Below are 25,525 nucleotides of genomic sequence, written 5' to 3'. Positions count from 1 at the left end.
GTATGTGTGGAGGGAGGAGGGGGAGGAAGAAAGCCTTGAGAAGGAGGCCTTTCTTGACAGGAAGAAAAGAGGAATTAAGCCAGAGATGTCGGTGAAGGCCTGAAGTTAGATCTCTCCAGCCAGAAAGAAGTCGACAAGGACAGAAAAAGGTACACAAGTTTAGGGAGTGTTCTGGGTGGGCAGTCCAAAAAAAGAAAGAGAAGTCAACCTTCTCCACGCATTGTGTCTCTTATCCCAGATTGGCTGTGACTGCAGCCAAAAGGTCCATTCTGTCCACGGTGTTGAAGAGTATCAAAATGAGTGACTTTTGGACCACCTTAGCTAGTCTACTCAGTGCCTTGGGGTTCAAGTCAATCTACAGCAGGGGTCTTCAAACTTGGCCCTTTTATGACTTGTGGACTTCAACTCCCAGAATTCCTCAGCCAGGCACGCTGGCCGAGGAATTTTGGGAGTTGAAGTCCACAAGTCATAAAAGGGCCAAGTTTGAAGACCCCTGATCTACAGTTTCCCATAGTGGGAGGAAGTCAGCTGGGGGAATCTCCTGCCCTCTCACTCCTGTCCTCTTGTCTGCCCCACCCCACCCCAATTGCATTTCACTGGCCCATTGGGCCAGTAGGAAGTAAAGGAGGACAAGTGGGTGGTGTCTTGTACACCATGCAGGGAGTCTAAAAGGTGTGCAGTGAACATTCCACCGAAACTATCAGCAGGAGGGATTGAGGAGGCAAGGAGTAACACACTAATATCTCTGATCCCAACGATGGCTTTTCCAAAATGTAAAGGTTTGTTGCCTGCAAAACCAGCTTTATTTCTATCAAATTTGCCCTGGGTTAGGTGAGTTCTCTGAAAAGTTCTCAAGATCTTTAATAAGATGGACTTCTTAATTCAGATGATACTTATCTTCCACTTTGTGTGCCTGTATTAATCCTATTAATATTTGTAGTAATTGAACTTGGCTTCTTTACAGAGTTGGGCCTATTTAAAATAAGAATCTATCCACTCCAGAATCATGTTTCCCGTGCAAAGTTCAGCAGCTTCTTCAGGTAGAGATAACAATTGTGCAATTTTGTGTGATAGAATGGATGCACCAATTTTTTTTCTCTCTCTCTCCCTCTCCCTCTCTCCCTCTCTTCCCCCCCCCTCTCTCTCTGTGTGCTTGTGTGTGTTTAAAGGCTGAATTATTATTAGGGAACCCTAAAATCTTACAAGATTTTTATTTGGTTTTAAGCTGTTAGTTTAGGAATGCCTGGGTTAACCATGTTGCTGATCCCTGATTTACTAAATGACCCACAATTATTTAGCATGAATAATATGCTAAGCCATAAGCAAATCACATTCTGTTTTATCACTAGGCAAAACAAGGCTTGTTATTGCAGAAGTAACTCCAAATTCCAGGGCAGCAATAAACAACATTTTGTAGATACCTGGGGAACCAAATCATATTATTTAATATTTTGTGATAAAATTAAAATAATGAGATTCTGTTTTAGCACACAAGAAATCTTCTCCCTTAGGTAACTGTTTCTGAGTGGTAGATCTTTATATTCCCAATAGCAGGACAAGAAAGTATGATCTGTGCCAGGCACCCCGGAGGTGCCATTTTAACTTGACCAGCAAGCCCTGGGAATAGCTCTATTATGGGGGCACAACTTAGCTATAGTGCAAATATAGCCCCCAGTTCCAATAACCTCCCAGAAGTTCCAAATGCTGATGCTATGATGGAAATGGGGTTTCCCTTTTATTGGTACCTCTTAAAATTGAGAATCGGTTTGGTCTAGAGGGTAAGGCACCAGGCTAGAAAGCAGGAGACATGAGTTCAAGTCCCACCTTATTCAGCTGGGTGATCATGGGCCAGTCATTGTGTCTCAGACCAACTGACCTCACAATGTTGTTGCGGGGAAAATAGGAGAAGAAAGATATTGTGGGAGATGACCAGCCTGAGCCTGAGGGAAGGGTCAAATGTGTCATCAGTCATGAATCCCTTCGTACCCATAAGAGATCTAAATCTAGCCTACCTTGAATTCCTTTTATCTACTGCCAATTTGCTTTGGCCTTTGGTAGTTCAGATTTTTGCAGAGAGATTAAGCTTGCAATAAATCTTTAGGCCCGTTTGAACTGCCTGGATCTTCTGATTTCTCTGGTGCTTGACAGGCATGGTGGATATGTTCACCACCTTCAATTATTTGTGAAACTAATAAAAGTGGCATATAAATGAATGAATGAAAATGCTGAGCTTCTCTTATCATTCCCATCTAGAAGGGCCAATTTGGGGGACACTAGGTTAGAAGAAGTAAAAGTAATGCTTTGAACAATGGAAAGTCTATTATTTAGTGGCAAGATTGGCAAGGTTCTTCCATTGGAATAACAACAACAAGCAGAATCATAATCATAATAAAATTGGAAGATACCTTGGAGGTCATCTAGTCCAACCCCCTGCTCAGGCAGGAAACCCTATACCATTTCAGACAAATGGCTGTCCAGTCTCTTCTTAAAAACTTCCAGTGTTGGAGCATTCAACTGTCAGGAAATGTCTCCTTAGTTCTAGGTTGCTTCTCTCTTTGTTTAGTTTCCATCTGTTACTTCTTGTTCTTCCTTCAGGTGCTTTGGAGAATAGAATGACTCCCTCTTCTTTATGGCAATCCCTGAGATATTGGAACACTGCTATCATGTCACCCTTAGTCTGTCTTTTCATTAAACTAGACATACCCAGTTCTAACCACCATTCTTTATATGAAAGTTGCTTAGCTTTATAGCAGTCTGCCTCAATCTGCCATCTTCTAGATACGCTAAAACTTAACTTCCAGAATTCCCCAGCGAGCAGAGTGACTAGGAATTCATAAAGTTCCAATCCCAGCATTTTTGGACAACATTAGGCTGGGAAATGGCCAAAACCATCATGTCCTCCTTGCTCTCCTGAGTTTTGCACCTACATCAGAGATGTTCAACTGGGAACATCTGGTCTTGGTGTAGGCCCCAATAGCCTCAGGTGTGATCCCCATATCCCTTCCAACATAAATTGTGTGGTTTGGAGAAGGGGGAGAACATATGATGAAAAATCACAGCTATTCTTTACTTTGATTTTAACTGAATGTAAAAATGCATTCCATTAAATCTGAGGTTATGTTTGCCCTGGCCCTGACCACATTCTTCTCCTGGCCCAGTTGGGGTGTGATCCCCAGCATAGCACTCCAAAGCCAATCATGGTCTTATTCAGTTCCAAAGAAGCTATATTTTTATCTTCCTGTCTCTTGAAAACAGCTTTTAACGTGCGGGACTACTGAGGCACAAACATTGCTGGCTGATGAAGGTTTAAGAAGAATGGCTGTTACCAATGATTTCTGTGAGCATATCAGTGAGGAGCACCTGAAGAACTTCTCCTTCATTGGTCGAGGATCTTTTGGGGACATTTTCCGAGCTCGGCACCAAGAGTGGGGGACCGATGTTGCAGTCAAGTTTCTGAACCGGTAATAGTGGTTGTTTGGAAGTTGTTTGAGTGCAAAGTGAAAGGTAGATCTCTTCTTTTTCTTGCCTGACAAAAATATATAATCTGTAGCTCCCACAATCATATATGGACTTCAGAACCTTTGATATGGCCCTAAAGATCTTCAAACATTGTTCCCGTATCGTAAATTTGAAAGGGTCAGTGGGGGAAGTGATTAAATATAGGACATGAGGGCAATTTGATAATTGTAGAGTACCCCTTGACTTGGATGCCTCCTCAAGAGGCATCCAAAAAGGACAGTTTCCAATAGATCCTATCAGGGATCAGAACAATCAGAACCCCAAGTTTCCCATGCCAATTCAGGATTTTGATTATTACTTCTTTATGAACCTCATCTCATGTAAAAGAATACAGTATAGGGATGAGTAAGCCACTAAGGGGATAAGGAAGGACCAAACTTTTACAGGAGGCCTTACAGAAAAGATGTAAGGCCTGGGAATGAAGGGAGTGTGAGAGGGGAAAAAGCTCAAAATAACCCCAATTTGATTTTGATTACTACTAAAATGGGACACAGAAAAACTTGGAGAGTTTTCAAGATTCTGTTATACTACTGAGCTACAACAAATAGCATTATTGGAATCCCTAATGCACTTGCTTCTTGACCTGGCTTATACTGGGGGGTACTTTCAATCTTGAAAATTTTTCTGCAAGTCCTCAATTAATAACAAGCTCCTCCCTTCCCCCAGATCAACTCTGCTGTTCCTTAACATCACCTTTCTTTCATTGCACCCACAATAATCCTCCAACAGAATTGAAATCAGAACTGAAATTCCTATACTTCCTGCAGGAATACTTCCTTCACGCGAGAGGAACTCTTGAATGAAGCCCGTGCCATGGACAAAGCCCGCTTCACCTACATCCTACGACTCTTTGGCCTCTTCGTAGGCAAAATACAGACAGATGCTCCCTTGGTGTCAGCCATAGTGCCCAGCTTGGGCTTGGTGATGGAATACATGGAGAATGGCAACTTGTCCCACTTAATGTGTCAGGTCCCCACCATGCCTTGGGCCCTGCGTTTCCGCATTCTGTATGAGGTAGCCCTGGGGATGAATTTCTTGCACAATCTCAGTCCTCCATTGTTACATCTGGATCTTAAGCCTAGCAACATCTTACTTGATGGGGAACTGCATGTCCGGGTGAGTTTTCCCACTTCTAAAGTTCTTGGCTCCCCCAGAATTTCACAGTATTAGGATTTGAGGAGTATTTGGAATTCCTCTGGTCCAGCCCACTTCCTAGTTCAGGGGTCCCCAGTCCCTTGGCCATGGAAGTGTGCCTGCCTCTCACACAAATGGAGCACTTGCTGGCCATTCACGTAGAACATCTAGGGAGATTCTCATTCACCCAGATCACAGTTGTCCCAAAGATGCTTTTGCAGGATACAACTGGACTCTTGTTTTTTTTTGAAGACATTTCACTTCTCATCCAAGAAGCTTCTTCAGCTCTTCAGCTTCATGGATGAGAAATGAAACATCTTCAAAGGAAAATAGGAAAGTCCAGTTGCCTCGTGAAAAAAACGATCTTTGATACTCATGTGCAACCATCCACTCTTCCCTCCACCCACCAGACTGCAAAACCGGACAGGTTGGAGATCTCTGTCCTACTTTAAGAATCTATTACTACAACATTCCAGAGAGATGACTATCAAGTAGAGCTGTCCACAGGATGGTATGCTTTCTTTGAAATGACAAAAGCAGCATTCCACCATTGTGAAGCAACCACCATTTGCTTTGTACATACATGTGACATCCCAATGCATGTAGAGATGTTCAGAGCTTGTGTCATGATGATACACCATCATCCTTTTGTCATTTTCACCCTCCCCCCCCCCCCCCCCCCCGCTTTGATACTCTGGTTCAAGTCTACCCTCAGCTATGGATGCTTGTGATGGAATGTAGTCTGGATTCCCAGTAAGGAGGGGCTGCATTCCAGAGGACCAAAAACCCAGCAAAATGTAGATAGTTTGGTTGGGAGAAAATGGGTCCTTTAAGGATGCAAGGAGTTGCAGAAGGAATCTTTCCAAAGTAAAGCAACTGAGGAACAATAAGGAAAACTGCTTAAAAGTAACTTGTTCTTGGTGTTTGGAGCCTGACAATGTTCCACTGAGCCACTTCTCTCAGATGACCCTATTTAAATGTCTATGGAGATTCTCAGTGATCCAAGTCATAGTTGTCCCAAACATGCTTTTTCACAAGGCAAATGGACTTTCTTGTTTTTCTTTGAAGATGTTTCTCTTCTCATCTAAGAAGCTTCCTCAGCTCTGACTGGATGGTGAGGAATGGAAGGATTTATAATATCTGCAGACAGCTGGTCTTTTGCATTCTTCTAAGAGAGTAATTGAGGCCACCTGGAGCTTTATTGGGTTCCTCAGGGTCACCTGTGCAGTGCAAATGGGTGTGGAGACTTCTTGGAACTGCTGGAAGAACTGTGTTGTAGACTGGAGATAGATGATGTCATATCCCTCCCCCTCTTTTGAGAGACGGGTGTTCAGTTTTGACATAGATGGCCTCTTTGACCCCTCTTTCAAACCAGTGGTCCTCTCTGTCCAAAATGTGGACTTTGCTGTCTTTGAAAGAGTGAGTAAAAGACAAAGGCTACTCTTTGGGACATCAGCCTACCTTTTAGGGGTGTAATTTGCAAGTCTACAGGAAAAAGGTACCATTTCTGCCTTGGACTCTTGAAGAAAAAGGCAGAATATAAATTCAGTAAATATGTACCAGCATTCTTCATTTAGTCACTTGCTAGTATTATGTTGATTGAAAATGTACATCTGTAGCTTTTAAATCAGCAGAAGGATGGAGACAAAGAGAAGACTGTTCTATTTGCTAACCTGTGTAATTATGATTTAACTTTGTTTGTAACCCATGTGCATGGCATTTGTTAGCCACTGCTTATGTTCCATCCTCATTTCTGGCTCAGGTGTCGGATTTTGGTTTATCCAAGTTCAGGCGAGGAACTACTCAGCAATATAACCTCAGTTCTGGGGAAGAGGGCACCTGTGGTGGGACCCTGGAGTTTATGCCTCCTGAATCCTTTGTTGATTTCAATTACAAGCCAGCCCGCAGCACGGATGTCTACAGGTGAGCTGAGTTGCCTCTAGGTTCCAATAAGGGATGCTAAATCCATGCACATACCTTGGAGTTAAAGTTGGTTTGGAACTGATTTTCATTTGGAAGCAGAAGATCTAGCTGGGGAATCTGAGATCTATTCATGAGTCTCCCTTTCATTTGCCTAAAACTGGCTTTCCATAACAAGGAGTTTTTCATTTTATGATCAGCCCACTATTCTTTTTCTTTCTATCCTTTTGGCTGAATTTGAAGTTCGCCTAATAGAGAAAAGAACACCTAGGCAACCTGAATGGGCTACATGGGGTCAAATGTAATTCTTGGATGGGAGACCACCAGGAAATCTGATCTACTTCCTTTTACTTTCAGTTATGGCATCTTGATGTGGTCAGTGTTAAGCAATCAAGAACCTTACCACAGTAAGTCATTCTTTGCTTTGCTTTCTGCTTGTCCAAGATTTCACATGTATTCTTTCCCAGGTAGACCAGACAGGAAAGAGACCAGATGGCTATTTCTGCTTTATTGTAAGACTACACTAAACACATCTTGCCAATCTGATAGTACGTTATGCAGCGAGGGCTCATCCTCCTCTTATCTGATTGTTCTCTTTGTAGCATCTCTTCCCTGTCTCCCAAAGTCATTCTCACATGCCATTAAAACATGATTATTAGAAGTAGCATTCATGTTACCCAATTTGTCCAACAATGAAAGGAAAAAAGCAGATACTCTTGACTTGGCCGAACAGGGTTACTTAGGATTGAGATCCACAAAAATATAGCATCTCAGGAATGGCAACCAAAGCCCTTTTGAAAATTGCTGATATATTTGAATATTTAATGTGACAGAAGGGAAAAGCTATTGGATGTGGGAAGCAACCACGTTTTCTTTAATTCAAATTTTTTAAAATGGGTTTTCAATAGAATAGAATAGAATAGAATAGAATAGAATAGAATAGAATAGAATAGAATAGAATAGAATAGAATAGAATAGAATAGAATAGAATAGAATAGAATAGAATTAGAGCAGAGCAAAGTAGAGTAGAGTGGGATGGAACAGAATGGAACAGAACAGAATAGAAGTTTTTATTGGCCAAGGGTGGTTGGACACACAAGGAATTTATCTCCAGTTCATAAGCTCTCAGTGTACATACAAACAACAAGGTGATAGGTCATAAATCATAAATCATAGTTACAACCATAAATTATCAGATACAAACAATATATGATAAATCATAAGATACCAATAGGAGAAGGTACAAGGAAAGATGAGAAGATGAGAAGGATAATAGCAATATTGCCTACTACATGGTAAATATCTTTAGGCCTAAGACAGTGCTGTGGGAATTAGGTGTTCATCAGAGGTGATGGTATGGGGAGGGGGAAACTATCTGTGTGTCTAGTTGTTTTGGTGTGCAATGCCCTTTAGCCTCACCCACTGGTAATTCTTGTCTGAAAGGAAAGGACAGCAAAGCATATTCATGATCTGCAAATTTATGTTTGCTTAATTTCACTTAAGCTCCCTTATAATCCTCAAAAGAATATTCAGAGTAATAATTTCTTGGGAGTGTTTTTTGATTTCCTGGTTTTCCTCACCAAAAACTACAATTCTGTGACATAAAGGAAGGAATAATGATTAGATTGGTTTATGTTGGTAGCATGACATACACTGTTTTAAATTTTCTGAGGAGCATTGCATGTTTATGGCTACCTTCTTGAGTTTTTTGACCCTCCCTGCAGAAATATCACCCCCAGACTGCCCAGATAAAAAGTTAGAGAGAGAATTGACAGAGGGAAGGGTGACGCTCAACAAGAAATATTTCTTTTCCTTTCATCTCCACTCTTCCATTTCTTTTGTCCATATTTCTTGTTTGTTCCTGTTGTTTAATGAGTTTGTATGGATGCCTAATCACCAGGGCTTATGTGATTCCCCTTAAAAAAAATACCATTAACAGTTTCCATTTCCATTCTCTGCCCAGATCTCCACCATGCCAACATGAGTGCCATGATCAAGATGCATATTCCCCGAGGTCAAAGGCCACTGACGGAAGATCTGGAGAAGCAGGTTGATCAAGTGTTTAAGCTGGGAGACTTGATTGATCTCATGAGAAGATGTTGGTCTAATGAGATGAGGCAAAGGCCGAGCTTCCGGGGTAAGTGAGATGCATGGTGGTTGCCATCCCACATAATCCCACATAATTATGAAGGGACAGGACACTCAATAGGAGACATATGCCCACCATCTTTCCATTTGTTGGACTTTGGCTTGGGTTCATCATTAAAGTAGACTGTCTCTCGGTAGCTGTAATGAATAACAGAATAAGAGAATAGCCAAATAGCTGAATAGCTGAATAACCAAATAGCCAAATAGTAGAATAGCAGAATAGCAGAATAACACAGTTGGAAGGGACCTCAGAGGTCTTCTAGTCATGAGGGTTCCTTGGTGCTCTCTGAGATTAGTTGATTTCTTGCATACGTCTCATTAATCAAACTAGGCAACATCATCAATGCTAGTGGGGAGTGGGGTTTGCTCTGACTTTATATTCTAGTGGCTTGCTCTGTCAAGGTTGGTGGGGGTAGTCTTAGAGGTTATTTAGTTGGGATGTTTACTGTTGGCTTGTTTGGTGGTTCCTTGATTGGGGTATTGTTTACTTCTTGATTGTTGGTCTGATGTTAATCTTAGTTTTAATCTATGCTCATCTGGGTGTTGATTGCATGCAGGTGGGGAGGTGTTTTCATACGTTTGGGTTTGGGCCATATCAAAAATTCTGTGGCTAAACAAGACAGTTGTTAAGTGAGTTTTGGCCCATTTTACAATCTTTCTTGCCACAATTGTTAAGTGAATCACTGCAGCTGTTAAGTTAGTAACAGAGTTGTTAAATGAATCAGGCTTCCCCATTGACTTTGCTAGTCAGAAGTTCACAAAGCTGATCACATGACCCCGGGACACTGCAACCATCATAAATATGAGTCGGTTGCCAAGCATCTGAATTTTGATCATGTGACCATGGGGATGCAGCGACGGTCGTAAGTGTGAAAAATGGTCCTAAGTCCCTTTCCTCAGTGCTGTTGTAACTTTGAACAGTCACTAAATGAACTAATTATTTTTTTTTTATTGAAAAGTTTTAAAATACAGTTTTCCTTTAAAAAACCCCCCTCCCCCCTCCCTCCTCCCCTCCCTACCTCCCCCTATCCCCCCCTCCCCCTCTCCCTCCTCCCTCCCCTGCCTCCCCCCCCTACTTCCCCTCCTCCCCCCCTCCCCCCCCCGACTTCCCAGAGCAAAATACAAGGTATATATCTAAAAAGCAATCATAAACAATCATATACTAACAATTATAAACTCTAAAATCCATCACTCTCTAGCTTATATAGAGTAAACCAATCCTTAACTGCTAAGCTTGTAAGCCGCCCTGAGTCTTCGGAGAAGGGCGGGATATAAATGGAATTAAAATAAAATAAATAAATAAATAAATAATAATACTAAATATGTATAAAGAACTAAAATAAAAGAAAACTAGCGTCATTCCCATCTATGTTCTTCCACAATTCACTATTTCCTAAACATATTCTCATTTACACATCACAAGCACCTATCCCTATTAACCTCTCTAGCCAAAATATGCTATAATAGATAGTTCTTACACAAATTAACCCACATTAACCCACAAAACTTTCTTCCTCTTCCTCTGTAGTAAATTGTCCATTAATTCCAAATTTGACTATCAGTATGTTGTGGAAGTTCCATAGATTTCTACTGGTCCTATTTTCTTATCTTTTTTGAGCGTTTTAAGGCAGCACGCGTCACCCTCTGTTCTCTAGGATGTTCTCTAGTTGCAGCTTGATCTCCTCCTGTACCATTCTCGTCTATCTGTCCATCTTCATCCTCTTGATGTTCTCCTTCTCCAGATCCCTCTGCAGCTTCCAAAAGTGTTGATGGGGTTGCTTTTAAGACATTGTTGTAAAAATCATGCGCTTGCTTCACAGTACCCAAACAGTACCTTTTGCCTTCATACATGAAGCTCAACCCAGCTGGGATCTCCCATCTGAACCTTATATCTCTTTGCTTGAGCTCTTGCACAAGAAATATAAAGTCCTTCCTTCTCTTTAAAATCTTTGGAGGAATTTCTTTTAGAACCAAAACTTCTTGACCAGCAATCACAACTTTAGTATCATAGGCAGCTTGTATAACTTCATCTCTAATTTCCCTTTTTACAAAATAAACCACCACATCTCTAGGCAACTTTCTCTGTTTAGCAATCCACGAGTTCACACGAAACACTTTGTCCATGCCTTGTTTTATTTCAGATGCTGGATGGTTCAATACCACCTCAAAAGCCTCAGAAACCAGCTGCTTTAAATCTTCCTTAATATTCTCTTTTAGGCCTCTAATTCTAACAGCAAACTGCATCTGGTAAAATTGAGCCAGACTCAGTTCGCTATCCATTTTGTCTTTTAAATCTTCAATTTCCAATACTTTTGCTTCTAATATAGCATTTTTTTGAGTCAGTTCTTCCACTTTGTCATCCAGCACCTCCACACATTTAGCTACTTTATGCACTGAGGACAAAATGTCTACCTTCATCTCTCTGAGTTTCTGTTCCATCCTTTCTTCCATTCTCTGCTCCAATTTCTCCAATTTCTCCTCCATCTGTGCAAATTTAACACCCATTGACTCCAAAATTAACTGGGTATGTTTTTCAAGATCCTTCGATGTCAATACATCTGGAGAATGCAACGCCTGCAGTAATGATTGTTGTTGCACCGGAGAATTTCCAGCACTCCGAAAAGTTCTAGGGGGAGGTTTAGACGCCATCTTTTACTTACAATTGTGATGCACTTTCACTTTAAATTTTAAGCAAAGTCCATCAAGCTCGAGAGTAAAATAAAATAATCCTCTTCATCTCTTCATCTTTCCCTCTTGTACTGCTCTGCCTGCTCTTTTCCTTTCATAGTCTCTCCTTCAAGCAGGGATGGTCGCAGACGCCTGGCTCTGCTCCATGAAGTCCGGAGCAGAGACGCTAGCCAGCTGGGAGCAGCCCAGGCTGCGGGGGAGTTCAATCCTTCAGCCGCCCAAGCTCCAAGCTCAGGCGGCCCCGGAGAACTCAACCCCTACCTGGGGGCTCACCCCCTCCTCTTCTCCCGAGGAGGGGGCTTCAAATTCGCCGGAACAGCTGATCGGCGCTGTTTCGGGCGAAAAATCACACAGCTGAGCCGCGGGCAGCCCGGGAAGGCTGCCTCCGTCGCCGCGGAGCCACCGGAAGTCCTAAATGAACTAATTATTGTATTATTCTTTGAAGCCATTTCCGATCTGAACATAGATTGAGGGAGGTGAAGAAAGGCATTAATGTCTCCCTTGGTCCTTTACTCGTTCTTGTTTTTTTGTCCCTGTTTTTCAGACTGCAGCAAAGAAATGGAAGACGTGCATTCCTGTTACAAGTGGAAAATTTGGCCTGCTGTTCGTGAAGTCCAAGATATTTTGGTAAAGAATAAATTTTACAAAATGCATTCTTATGATAAGCCTCCAGAGGACAGCAGCACTCCAGTTTTGCCGTTCAAAGTATTTCTATGCAAACCTGGTCCTATTTTTTTTTCTTTTCTTTTTTTTCTAATGCCATTATATTTCCTGAATGGCAATTTTGCTACAAAAGCAATAGTGCTGTCAAGTCATGGGGTTCAAGTATGTGAACAACCGGTTCTCTGTGTGGATGCTGCTTCCGGAAGTCCATTCTGGGCCTACCGGTTCTGCCGAAGTGGTGCGAACTGGCTGAATCCCACCACTAGTTCTGTCTCATGTGAACGAAATACAGCTGGTCCTCAATTTACGACCACAATTAACCCCAAAATTTCCGTGGCTAAGCCAGACATTTGTTAAGGGAGGTTTTGCCCTGTTTTACCACCTTTCGTGCTAAAATTGTTAAGTGAATCCTTGCAGTTGTTAAGTCGGTAATACCGTTGTTTAAGTGAAGGTGGCTCCCCCACTGATTTTGCTGGTCAGAAGGTCGCAAAAGGGGATCTCCTCAGGATCTTTCCAGGCATCAAATAGGAGCCTGAGAAGCCAGGGAGACAGCCAGCCTATCATAAAACGAAAGGCAGGTGTATCCTCTGTATACCCTCTGTCCATGACAATTTCATGGAAATAGAGGACTCCTTTTAAACATTCTCTTTCCTTAGATTACGCACTTGAGGACCATCTTAACCTGGAGGTCTACAGAGATTCTCAACCATCCAGCTCATGGTTGGTTGTTTTTCCAAAGGTGTTTTTCCAAAAGGCAACTGTTCCCCCCCCCAAAAAAAAAGAGCCCATTTGTCTTTTAGCAAAGCACTTCTGGGGCCTAATCTGGGGGGATTTTACCTCTGGCCTCCATTCAGGATCGCTTTAGCTGGGTGTTCTTCCTGCCTTGCCAAATTGTCTTTTTTTTTCACTTCTGAAAGATGCAGAAGGAGAATTCTTCTAGAACAGAAGCCAAGGTCCCCCCCGGTCTGAGTTCCAAGGGAGCCAGTCTTACCCCTTTGAGATCCGAAGAACACCGAACATTCTCTCCTACCTATGGTTTGGAAGAAAATTTTAAAACTTTCCACCTAGAAGAAATGTCACCTGTGCAAAATGGCAAGTGTAATGTAAAAAGGGTGGGGTGGGGGATCATGTAGCCTTTCTGCTTTTCTGGAGTTAATTCACTGGAAATTGATCTGAAGACTGAAAAGCCTCTTTTCGTAATCGTTGCATGAGTGATCAAAACTGAGTGCTTAGCTTTTAGCAATAGCAGTAGCACTTATATTTTTATACCGCTTCATAATGCTTTAGAGCACTCTCTAAGAAGTTTACAGAATCAGCATATTGACCCCAACAATCTGAGTCTTCATTTTTACCAGCCTCGGGAGGATGGAAGGCTGAGTCAACTTTCAGTCAGTCAGGATCAAACTGCTGACAGTCAGCAGAGTTAGCCTGCAATACTGCATTCTAACCACTGTGCCACAGTTAGGCTTATATACCACCCCATGGCACTTTGCAGCACTGGGCAGTTTACAATGTCAAAACATTATTTGCATATTGTCCCTAACAATCTGGGTCCTCGTTTTACCAAACCTTGGAAAGATGGAAGGCTAAGTCAACCTTGAGCCCCATCAGGATCCAACGCCAGACTATGGGCAGAGTTTGCCGGCAATACTGCACTTTAATCACTGCACCAGCAGGGCTCTTAAAGAAGTTCCCCCTTTGTTTTCTCCATTTTTGGTCCCACCTCTTTCTGTTTCACTAGCTAGACCCAGATTTAGCAACCCACCACATGTATTATTCCAAGTTTTCTCCCCAAAACCTAGATTGCATGGCCAACATTTGGCCTCCAAATGGATTTTACCCCAAACCCTTCCTACAAATGCCCCAAGATAGACCAATAATTTTGGTCTGAGCTCTGAAGACATCAATACATCATTCACCCCCACCCCATACATTGCAATTCCTACAGGTTAATGCTGTTTTTGGCTTCTGACCCCAAAAAAGGATCCAACTTGACTATAAGCCAGTCTCGGAAATTTCCACATCAGCCTTCCTGAACACTATCCCTTCCAATCTCTTGAATTTAAATTATTCACAGGCCTTCCTGAATTGGAATGACAAGAAGTGATGTCCAACTGAAGTGAAAAGCTCTCATTATAGAAGACAGATCTGGAATCCAAGCATGCATTCTAATTCATATTTCATTGGACAATGGGAAGATGTTTCCCAAAAGATTTCCTCTGCTCAGCATTTCCAACAACTTTGCCCAAATGGCCTCTTCATTTCACATCTGAATATTAATGAACCATAGTGATTGCTCAGTTACTGCTGGCTCTTGTGGCACAATAGACATCTTGTTTCCAGAATGGTCTGTCAGTAACTAATCGAGGTTCTGTAAGCAACTGCTTATGTCATCACTGATAGCATCCAGCCAGTTGCCCCATTAGTAAAGCAGATTTGGGCTGCAAAAATTAGTAGAACCTCTAGATGGTAGCAAACAGCTAGAGATTCTCATGCATCTTGCTGCCAGCTAGTGGACATTTATATTTTTGTAGCCTAGTATGGTTGCTTTGGACTAGACCCCCATTTGATTGTGTCTTTTGTTTTGTTTGTGTGAGAGAGCTAGAGAGACTGCCCATCAGCACTTTCTTCTTGGAGCTCTTGCAAGCTTTTGCCTATGTCATTGGAGACCATGACTAGCCAGCTTGTCTGCTGCTTTCAGTTTTTCAACGTAGCAATGCAATATTGTTCTTCTCTTGATGGACTAAATCAAGAAGGGGCTATAAAGTCCAGAACTCTTTGAGCTGATGTCAAGAGATCCACTGGAATTATTTCTCCTTCTCTTCCTCTTTTTAGTACAATTTTTTTTCCTGTAATAAAGAAAAAAAAATGAAGTACTAGTGAAAAAAGGATTACTTATGAATAAAGAACAGGGATATTTGGACCCCAGAACAAAACTGTGTGGAGAATAAAGGGCATTTGTTCAATGAAAACCCTATGTGGAAGAACCAAGGATCATTTCAGTGGTGTAATTTCCTGAAAATTAGTTGTACAATGGATCAAATTTATGCAGCCTGTAAAGTAGAGTGAAACTCTTGCTTATCTTGACACATGAATCCAGTCGTTGTGACTAGCATTTTGATTCAAAGCACTTTGCTTCTTAAATAAAAATTGAAGTGGAAGCTGCCAGCTTAGAAAACCATGAAGACGATCCAGTGAATATGAAGAAATTTTACTAAGCCAGTTACATTTTATCTTTAATATTTCAAAATCAAGACTATCTAAAAATCTTTTGATTAGGCCTGCAAGATACTCAGGTACCTCTCACATATCGCCCAAAATCATAATGAGTGTCAGAATCCATTTATATCATATTCATAAATGTATGTTAAAAACATTGTTCCTGGACTCTGCCATCTCCTGAGGAGGAAGGAACAAATGTGTATTGAGCCTGTATTAGGCATTTCAAAGGAAAAGAGAAGCCTTTTGAACTGGGGGAACAAAAGGGAGGGTTAGGGTAGGTAGCATCTGGCTTGTGTCAAGGAAGAGAGCAATAAACATAAAAGGTCCTAAGTTCCTTTTTCCCACGAGAGGGATGATACGAGGTAAATGATGGGGGGCTGACCAAATGGGGTTAAGGGGGGGGGTTGAACTGGGAACTCTTTATAAGGTTTTGGTTTGTAGAACAATATTAAGTCCTGTCTTGTATTCCTACAACCAAGCATGTCATAGTAAAGATTCCTTTTGGACTAGATTTGGCTCCAAGAGTTTTGTCCCCCTAAGACGTGGTTTGGGGTGGGTCCTGACAATGAGTTTCCTCTGGTTTGGCTTAGGAAAATGTGTGAATCAAACCATCATGGTTAATTTGAGTCATCTTGTGTGAATTCTACCACTGTGGTTTACAAATCACATATAATTGCTGTAGCCAGTTTGTGGTATTATTTTAATTGATTGTGGCACCAAGTCAAACATTTTATCAGTGATAGTACCTGGAATCATGACCAAAACATTCTATAGTTAAGTGTGCGGAGCCAAAGGCTGTAATTTATAGATTAACATATTGTGTGATTTTAACTATTGTGGTTTCTAAGCCATGATTTTGTCTTAAGGTGATATATAGAGAGCCAACCAATGTGATTAATTCAAGAATCCATGGCTACAACAAATAAAGGATAAGTAGGGTGTATAATCATTGCTTTTTTCCCATTTCAGAAGCTATACCACCAAAAGTCGTTTTAAGGAACAAAGTGTCTGGGACCCTTCACCGAAGTAAAAGCATGTGTAACAGGAATGTAAGAATATAATTATTAATTTAATCTTTCATGCCAAGTAGAATAGAATGAGCTAGTCATTCATAAGAAAAGAGAGAGACAGACAGACAGACAGAGAGCCAGACATACAGAGAGCCAGAAGACAGACAGACAGATAGACAGAGAGAGAGAAAAAAAAAGAGAGAGAGAGACAAAGAGACACACAGAGACAGATATTCAAACTAGTGACAAACGTAGCTGGAAACCCTCCAATTCTGATCAAACCCATGATCAGAATTGGTATGGAAAACAGTGAGTGACTAATGTCCCATGAACCACTACCAAGAGAGCCTATGTGTAAACTAATATGCTGAAGCTCTTGTTCAATCATATACAATAATCAAACTTTGCTCAATATGCCGGGGGCTGTCTCAAGCCTATTTAATTTAATCTAAAATGGTGGCTATGATTACAGAACACCTTTGAAGACTACAGCTCTCACAGCAAGCCTGTAAGAGTAATGGTCATTGGCTGGGAACCAGGAAAGGAAGCTGAGGCTGTTTCTTCTATTGAAGGAAGAAGCATAAATGTGAACAGGTTTTCTCTAGGGGGCTGACATGGGCAGGGGATCACCTTTTAATTAGTCTGATGGTTTGTTTTTCAAGAAAGCTGAAGGGACAGAGCAGGAAAACCCTCATGTGTCAGAGGTCCAGACTCCACAAAGGACCACACTCAGAGGTATTCTTTTTCTGTCTTGTTTGGGAAGATCTACTCATCTTTGCTCACTGGAGCTCAGAATGAAACCAGGCATGCTACCCCTGCACAGTGAGACCATCATGGAACTATTATCACCTCTGGCCTTGCTTGCAGATTCTTTGTATAACAGAACTTGTTCCATAGCAGGAAGAATGAACAAATGACTATATGCACACAACCATGTGTTTGTGGGTGTGGATGCATATACAAACAGACATCTGCTCTATCAGCAAAGGATAGCTGTTAGCATCTTTGCTTTGGTTGACTCTCTGTTACCATGATTGTAATGGCCATGGCCGTTGCCAGAATATCTCTACTGAAATTAAGTGTATCTGTGGCCTCATTCAAACTACACCTCAGTTGTAGTTTGCCACCTAATACCTGAATCAAAGTTTTTTGAGGATGTGGAGGAAGATGGAGAGTTATGATAAATTTTCAAAAGTAGTTAGATTCAGAATAACAGAGTTGTAAGAGACCTAGGAGGTGTTTCAATCCCATGCTCAAGCAGGAGACCCTATACCATTTCAGACCAATGGCCTGTCCAGTGTCATCTTAAAAGTCTCCAGTGATGGAGCAACCACAACTTATGAAGGCAAGCCATTCCACTGGTTAATTGTTCTCACTGTCAGGAAATTTCTCTTTAGTTCCAGATTGATTCTCTCCTTGACTAGTTTCCATCCATTGCTTCTTGTCCTGCCTTCAGGTGCTTTGGAGAATAGGTTGACCCCCTCTTCTTTATGGCAGGCTCTTAAATATTGGAACACTGCTACCATTTCACCCCTAGTCCTTCTTTTCTTTAGATTAGCCATACCCAATTCCTGCAACCATTCTTCATACATTTTAGCCTTCAGGGCCCTAATTATCTCTGTTACTCTTCTCTGCACTCTTTCCAGAGTTTAACATCTTATTTTATAATATTGTGACCAAAACTGGATGCAGTATTCCAAGTGTGGTCTTACTAAGGCTTTATAAAGTGGTACTAATACTGCTTTATAAATATTAATACTAAGGATCCTGACCTTTAGATGGTATTCTTGGCCATGCTGGCAGGGAGGATTAGGGATGTTGAAGTCAACACATGTGGGAAAAGAGCGAGAAATTTCACTTCTCCAAACAATTTGGGAGAACTTCTCAAAAGGGTTGTATTAATTCCTTTTCTCTTCCCCCACTCCCTTTTTAAACAGGTAATAAGCAACGGCCCCGTTCAGATACATTTGCTTCTCCAATATATCCAAATTATCCTGCATACCATCATTATCCACCGGTAAGTAAATGAGAAATACCAGGAAGAAGATTAGGAAATATGGAGAGAAGCATCCTTAACAGATCTTCTCTGAATCTCTCTTGCTTACTTTCTCCAGGGTTCTATGAATTTGATTCCCCAACATTTTCTTTCCAAAATAGCGACACAGAATATTAACACTAAGATTCTAAGAGTCCTTGTTGGATCAAAGCATCATAGTTCAGTGTCCTGCTTCTACGGTGGCCAAACTGAAGCTTCGTGGAACTTTCTCTCATTAGGGAAAACAGTCCATAGCTTTGTTCAATCAGAAACACTGGACCAATTTTGTGCTCCCAAAGGTCCACAAACAAATACACACAAATGCAGCCTGCACAATTACCTCATTCTTTAGCCAAAGGAATTTCCCTGCAGAACTTGCAGTTCATTTTTTTTTAAAGTTAATCTTTGCTCTCTGGTTTACACATGACACAAAAGGAGATATGAACATGGAGGGCAAAGAAAACAAAAATCAGTTTACATTATTTACAAGGACCACCTGGCATAGAAACAGTTCAGGTTGCTAGATGGATTGACATATTAATTACTGGAAATGGGTCCAGTGAGAATATATGGGTTTAAGATTTTTTAATTTTTAGTGATCCAAATCAGATCCCTAGTGATTAACAGCTTCTTTTGTCAAGAAACTAGATCATTCATTCATTCATCCATCCAATTTGCTCCTATTCAAAATGTCTTTGGGTGGGTACAAAACGATAAAAGAAAACCAGAGTATGAAAAAGTGCACTCAGTTTTTAAAATCAATGAAGCTTTAACAGGTTATGTACTGTTATGGTGCTTTTTTTGTAAAAGAAAAAGGTGCCGGAATTCACACATGTCATACAATCCGCCTTGTCTACCCTACAAGATTCCATCCAAAAAAGGTGCCGGAACTCCGTTCTGAGCATTCTATGAGGAAAAAAAAGCCCTGGGTAGAATCATCTGAAGGAGGGGAACCCTCTAGGGTGAGGCTTGGAGTCAATTTGGAGAGGGGAAACATCTGAGGTCAAACCCTTAGGTCTATATCTGCCATTTCCCAAAGGATAGTCTGGTGAGATTCTTGTAATATAGATGATCAGCAATAAAGTATGTACTTGGGCCATTCACAGAATAGTTCTGGCTGTTTGTGCCTGGCAGCTATTTAATTAAACAAACCAAAGGGCCAAGCACCTCCTGGAACAATCTTGCTTTGGCTAGATTTCAAAATACCTCTAGACTCAGCGGCCATCTGTACATTTGGAGAACGGATGGGTCAGAAAGTTGCATTAAATGGCATTAGGTGATAAACAATAGATCCCATAATTCAGTTTTCTTTGTTTATAAGTGGTGCATATTATATGTGCCCAAGCTCAGATTTCATTGTTAAACTGAATGATTCCAATGGTCCAATTCTCTCTCATCGTTCTACACTGTGCACATTACATGGGGCCAGAATATTGAGGATTTCTTTAATGTTGCATCGAAGGCACTATCATCTGTGACAGTTAACAGTTTGGGAACTCTGTGAGATCAGTGGCTGGTGGTGAGAAGGATGCTGTGTTACTTGAAAGATCAGCTTTAAAAATAATATTGTTTGCTACCCTTTCTGGTCTCCCAAAGATACAGAAGAAATCAGTTTTATTAGAGTGTATTTCAACAGAATTCATTTAGATGAAACACAGTTCTATGCAGCAGCAATCCTTTCTGATGGAAATGCAATCCTCTGTAAAAAGGAAATTTAAAAAGGGCTGAAATCACATATAAGGTTATCTGAGTTCATGGGATCCCTGGGTCTCCACATGAGATCTCAAGAGGTTTTAAATGAGAACATCCACCATTTGAAACAGAGCGTGCAAGATCTTGAAAAGGTGGAATGGTGAGATTACTTAGCATGTTGCATGAACTCAATCCTTTGTGGTTTATCAAATAAACCATAATTAAGTGGCACTCCTTAGTAGCCCTGATGCTGTTACCTAATTTGGGTAATGAAGTGTCTGCAAGAAAACAAGCAAGCTCAGAGAGCACCAGCGACCCCTCCTTTCAACCCTGAGCTACGAATATTCTCCTTTATTGAATCAGTTTTGAACTGATTTCTTTTTTTAAAAAAAAAATCCATTTCAAATTGGGTCATCAAGATGATATAAGTGTGTAGGTGATCTTGGTCAATGGTCAGCTTTTCAGTTCCCATTCACACTCATCCATTTCTTTTCTTTCTTTTTTTTAATCTGAACATTTTCCCCCCAGCAATATTATGGCTCCCACCAAGGTGATATTGGATTTCCCAGGCAGAATCAGTCATTCCTGTGGCATTCTACACCTACAGTTTCCTGTGAGTAAAAGCAATTCTTCCCAAAATATAATCAGCCAACCCCTGTAAGATGTTTCTCTACTTAACCTGATTTTTAACAAAGGTGATTCTTTTCTTGACTTCCAGATGGTGGAGTTCAAATCAGTGGCAACAGCATCACAGGAGTTCAGATCGGAGGTCTGAACCACATGCATCTTGAACAAGCTTCTAGGACAAGACAAAACAGTAACCAATGAATGCTGATAGAAAATAGACAATTTCATTCTTGTCCTTGGGAGCATTCCAGCCAACTCCACTTGCCTTCTCTGTTGTCCCTGATTTTTCTGTGCAATCCCTATAACTCAATCTAATCTAGCTATTTCCTAGAAAGATAGAATCACAGAATAAAAAGGGTGAAAGTGACTTAGGAGACCATCTATTCCAGGCATCTTTAAACTTGGCAACTTTAAGACTGGCGGACTTCAACTGCCAGAGTTCCCCAGCTAGCTTGGCTGGCTTGGGAATTCTGGGAGTTGAAGTCCACCAGTCTTAAAGTTGGTAAATTTGGAGATGCCTGATCTAATCCAACTCCCTGCCCAGTGCAAGAATCTACTACTTAAGCATCCTACATGGATGGCCATCCAGCGTCTCTTGAAACATCTTCAAAGAAGGAGAGCTCACTGCCTCCCCACTGTCTGTTTTTGTTCTTGAACAGCTTTTGCTGCTAAGAAACATCTCTTTTTGTCTAACAAAATTCGCTTCCTTTTAATTTCAACCTGTTGTTTTTGGTCCCGCCCTTAGAACCACACTGAATAATCCTGTCCCTTCTTGTACAGGATGACCATTTGGATACCTGAGGAGAGCTACTACATCTCTTCATAGTCTTCTCCTCGCTGGTCTTCCTATGAAGGTGCATGACTAATCCTCAACTGGGATGGGAAGCTGTATTAAGTCATGCACTTGATTCCTCCCTTCCCACCCTGACCCGTTGAATTCAGACATGGTGCTTTGCCTTTCTTTCTGTCAAATACTGGGATGGATTGAACTGAACTTTTGGGAATAAATGTTTTCTTCTTGTAACTACAATTGATTGGAGCCATTCCAACAATCTCTGTCAATGGTCAGGACTGAGGCTTCAAAGTGAAACAGGTGAAAGCTTAAATGAGAAATAATAATAAATTTTGGGAAAGAAAGGAGCGTCATCAAAACATTCAGTGATAAACTGAACTCCTTAACAGTTTATGGCAACATTTTTCTGAATAAATCTCTAACACGTTGCTGAAAATAAATGGCCACAGTCCTCGCTGTTTTGCAGAAAATCATTCTATTTAAGAAATGGGTGCTCATTCTGGGTATATGCAAAGCATGTGGGGTCCTCGGTGCTCTCTGAGCTTGGCTGTTTTCTTGTGGATGTTTCATTATCAAACTATGTAACATCATCAGTCCAGAGCAAACTGGATTTGTGTATGTGTGTGTCTGTGTTACTCAGGTAGGCTTTCAGCCTCCAAGTTGTGAGTTTTCAGAGATTCTTCTCCAGTCAAAGGTTATAGTGATATTAAATATTCAAAATGGCGGGTCCACTCACATACTATCTCATTAAAGCACCTGATTAAACTTTTGCCATGGATGTTAAGAAAATCATGCAATTGTTAAGTGAATCGTGCAGTTGTTTTCTGCTGGTTAATCACCGCAATAAAATTATTTGAATTTGAATTCATGAAGTTATTAAATGAATCCCACTTCTCCCATTGACTTTGCTTGCTGAAAGCTGGCTAGGAAGGTCACAAAGGATGACCACATGAGGAAATTATAGTTAGAGGGTTGGATTTTAGGCAGAAAAGTACCTTTCCCATTGTAGTTTATTTCCAGTCCAAGTCTATCCCTTTGTCCACCCTGCACCTGATCCAAGTTGGGACAGATCCTCATTTTTATGAACTTGTCAAACTGGGTTTCTCTATTTCTAATTTGTATGTTCGGTTTTCTCCAAAGCTCCATGTCTGTTCATAGTTTCATGAAGTATTCTTCACTCTACAAGGTGTTGTTATTGTTTAATTGGCAATTAAATATTATATAATTCAGATAGTGCCAGCAAGATTTACTGAAATTTACTTCAGTTAGGTTTGAAAATGTGATATAAGATTAACTGAAATTTACTTGAGAATTGGGTTTGAAAGTATAAGATTCACTGAAATTTACTTGAGAATTGGGTTTGAAAGTATAAGATTCACTGAAATTTACTTCAGAGCTGGGTTTGAAAATATAAGTTTCACTGAAATTTACTTCGGTTTGAAAATATGATGTAAGATTCACTGAAATTTATTTCAGAGTTGGGTTTGAAAATATGATATGAGTCCCTATTCAATTGTGAAGTAAATATTAAAAACTGGGTGTGATTGCTGAGAACAGTGAGCAACAAATATGCTTGTTAAATCACCGGTGACAATGTGGCATTCAGTAATACTCAGTGTCCTTAGAACTCCCCAATTAACTAAAAATAATGTTTTTTTAATGGGTAAAATATAAATGTAAGACATTAGGGAGTAAGACTACCAAAACCATATGACAGTGAATTCAATCCTTTTTTAAAATGGATTTTCATTGTCTGGTGTTGCGGCTTCCCAGAAGATCACATCATATTACTGTTAGCATACTGTGATATTGTGTAACTGTAGCAAACCTTTTTTTAATCAAGAGAGAATTTCCTGTCAGCATGACATATAATGGGTGGAAAACCTGGATTTGCAAAACAGAATCTCTGCAAGGGGATTTGTGTATTTATTTTTTTAGTCCTTAGTTCCATTTGTATGGCTGCCTATCTAACTCTGGGTGGTGCCTTATCTGTTTGAACTGCAACTGAAAACATCTTGCATTTCTGCAGTTAAATTTCAAGTGGGTCAAAAAGACAGCTTTGCAAATACCCCCTCTACACACACACACACACACACACACACACACACACACACAGACACACACACACACACACACACATGAATTTAGAAGTGCACCTTTTATTCTTTAGGTATGCGTTATTGTAAGGCTTTGTCACACAGTCAGCTAGATATTCAGACTGGATGTGGTATTTTTATCCAACTACTGAGTCTTACCCAAAGACCTGGGATAGTCAGGTATGGATGCTTGATGGTGATATTATGGTTTGTTGCATAACCAGGCAGATGTTCAGACTGAATTTGGAATTTTTATAGGCAGATGTTGATGTTTGATAATGTAAGAAGCATCTTTGAAGGATATAAACTGTTCCGATTAAAGCTGCCTTTTGAAATTGACTCATGGTGAATTTGTCACTCAGTCAATTGCAAAAGGTAGCTTTATTGAGTGAGGAAGGGCAGAGATTCTCAAAGTATTCAGCACATGCATTTAATCAGAACCAGTTTGGAATTCAGGAAGGAAGTGAATCTTCGGTAAATCTTATTTTCTTTCTAAACAAAGGCTGCTGCTGCTATTACTATTACTACTACTACTACTACTACTACTACTACTACTACTACTACTACTATTATTATTATTATTATTATTATTATTATTATTATTATTATTATTATTATTATTATTTTAAATTAACTGCTAATGTGAAGAATCACCAAACAATTTTTGCAAGAGTGCAATGAGACACAAATGCCTGTACAACTGAGGGGATGTGCAAAAGAAAGGCTGCTGGGAAATCCAGGAGTCAAAAGGATTTGAAATCTGCTTTTCAGTGGTTCAGGAAAACAGTAGGAAGGAAGCTGGTTTGAATTGCCTGCTTGGTTTTTTATGAGTCTGGCCACCAATAAGTGTCCAGTGTCCATCTGGGAAATGAGAATTACCCTGCCATTCTCTTTTATAGCTAGGGGCTGGTTGCTGTCCTTGTGTTTTTTGGCAGATAGTGTGGGCTGATGTGCAGTATCAGTGCATCACAGCAAAAGTGTCATCTTTCCCTCTCCAAGGGTCTTACATGTCAGGTTTTAAGGCCCTGGGAAAGAGAAGGAAGGAAATGGAAAAAGCACTTGACTTCTGGAATGTCTACACCAGCCAAGACCCACAACTTGGTCCTTCAGACAGGAAAGTAGTCATTGTTTCAATGGTTTGACCCAGCTACTGGGGCAGCTAGCAGCTTGTGCTGGGCTGGTCCACAGGAAGGAAATGTGGAGCCTTTTGTCTGGGCAGTCCTAACCTTCTCCACAACAACACACCATGTGAAAGGGAGAGTTTTTGTCACCTCCCTTCAGCCTTTCCGGTGACAATGAGGAACACTGGCACATCAGCCATGACAACTGAACTTCCAGCCGAGAAATGAACTGCTTTGCAGGCAAGAATTCATCAGGAAAAGTCCACTTGAGTTGAAAGGGGTTTCCTTACAAGGTAATTGCTTTCCTTATTTTCCCTTCCTCAATCAGGCATAGTTGCTCTTTATTCTTCTAGAGACCCTGCAGATAAATAAGTTTGGTTTGTATGAGCTAGGAAGCTTTGCAGTTAAGGAGGGACTTGGATATGTTTTTGATTTGTCCAAGGGGCTTAATACACACCTTTCCATGGTATGAGATTTAAAAACCCAAAATCTGATACTCACAACTCGAAGACAAGTCTGGTTAACAAAGGCAAAGATTTATTGAAAAGAAAATTGAAAATAATAAAGAAAATAATAAAGAAAGTGTTTGCAAACGCAGCCTCTTAGACCCTTCCCAAATTGGATTGGGTTCAAAGAGCGCACTGAGCAAGTTTCAAACCAGGCATTTATACTTTCTTTTCTCCATACATGCCCCCCTAAGAAACTTAAGTTAGTCTTTGAAGTCATTTACATTTCTAAAAGATCTTCTTTGAACTTTTACATCCAAAAGACTTATTGTAACAACTTCCTTATATCCGTCACTACATTATCTTGTTTTACTCACCACCTTGAGATGTTCCTATCCTTTTTAACATTTC

At 40.7% G+C, this 25,525-nt stretch overlaps 1 protein-coding gene across 2 annotated transcripts; it reads left to right on the top strand.

Annotated features, from left to right (window-relative positions):
- The first annotated feature begins 60 nt into the window (after positions 1 to 60).
- On the top strand, positions 61 to 21,097 carry LOC308677661 (receptor-interacting serine/threonine-protein kinase 3-like). Of its 2 annotated transcripts, XM_081344275.1 has the most exons (13): positions 61 to 149; positions 3,256 to 3,461; positions 4,287 to 4,635; positions 6,416 to 6,576; positions 6,931 to 6,980; positions 8,537 to 8,710; positions 11,954 to 12,036; positions 12,990 to 13,164; positions 16,264 to 16,343; positions 16,967 to 17,039; positions 18,242 to 18,321; positions 20,560 to 20,644; positions 20,750 to 21,097. In XM_081344275.1, exons 2-13 carry the CDS (start codon positions 3,316 to 3,318, stop codon positions 20,857 to 20,859), a joined length of 1,566 nt encoding a protein of 521 aa, XP_081200401.1. In that variant the 5' UTR covers positions 61 to 149; positions 3,256 to 3,315; the 3' UTR covers positions 20,860 to 21,097. The 2 variants fall into 2 exon arrangements, with proteins under 2 accessions (XP_081200401.1, XP_081200402.1); XM_081344276.1 differs by lacking the exon at positions 61 to 149 and having other exon boundaries at positions 3,398 to 3,504.
- The last annotated feature ends 4,428 nt before the right edge of the window (positions 21,098 to 25,525 follow it).

The sequence above is a fragment of the Vipera berus genome (genome assembly GCF_964194415.1).
Source record: "Vipera berus genome assembly, chromosome: Z".
NCBI classification, from domain to species: Eukaryota; Metazoa; Chordata; class Lepidosauria; order Squamata; family Viperidae; genus Vipera; species Vipera berus.
The sequence above is the reverse complement of the archived record's forward strand: the minus strand, read 5'-3'. Positions and strand labels throughout refer to the sequence as shown.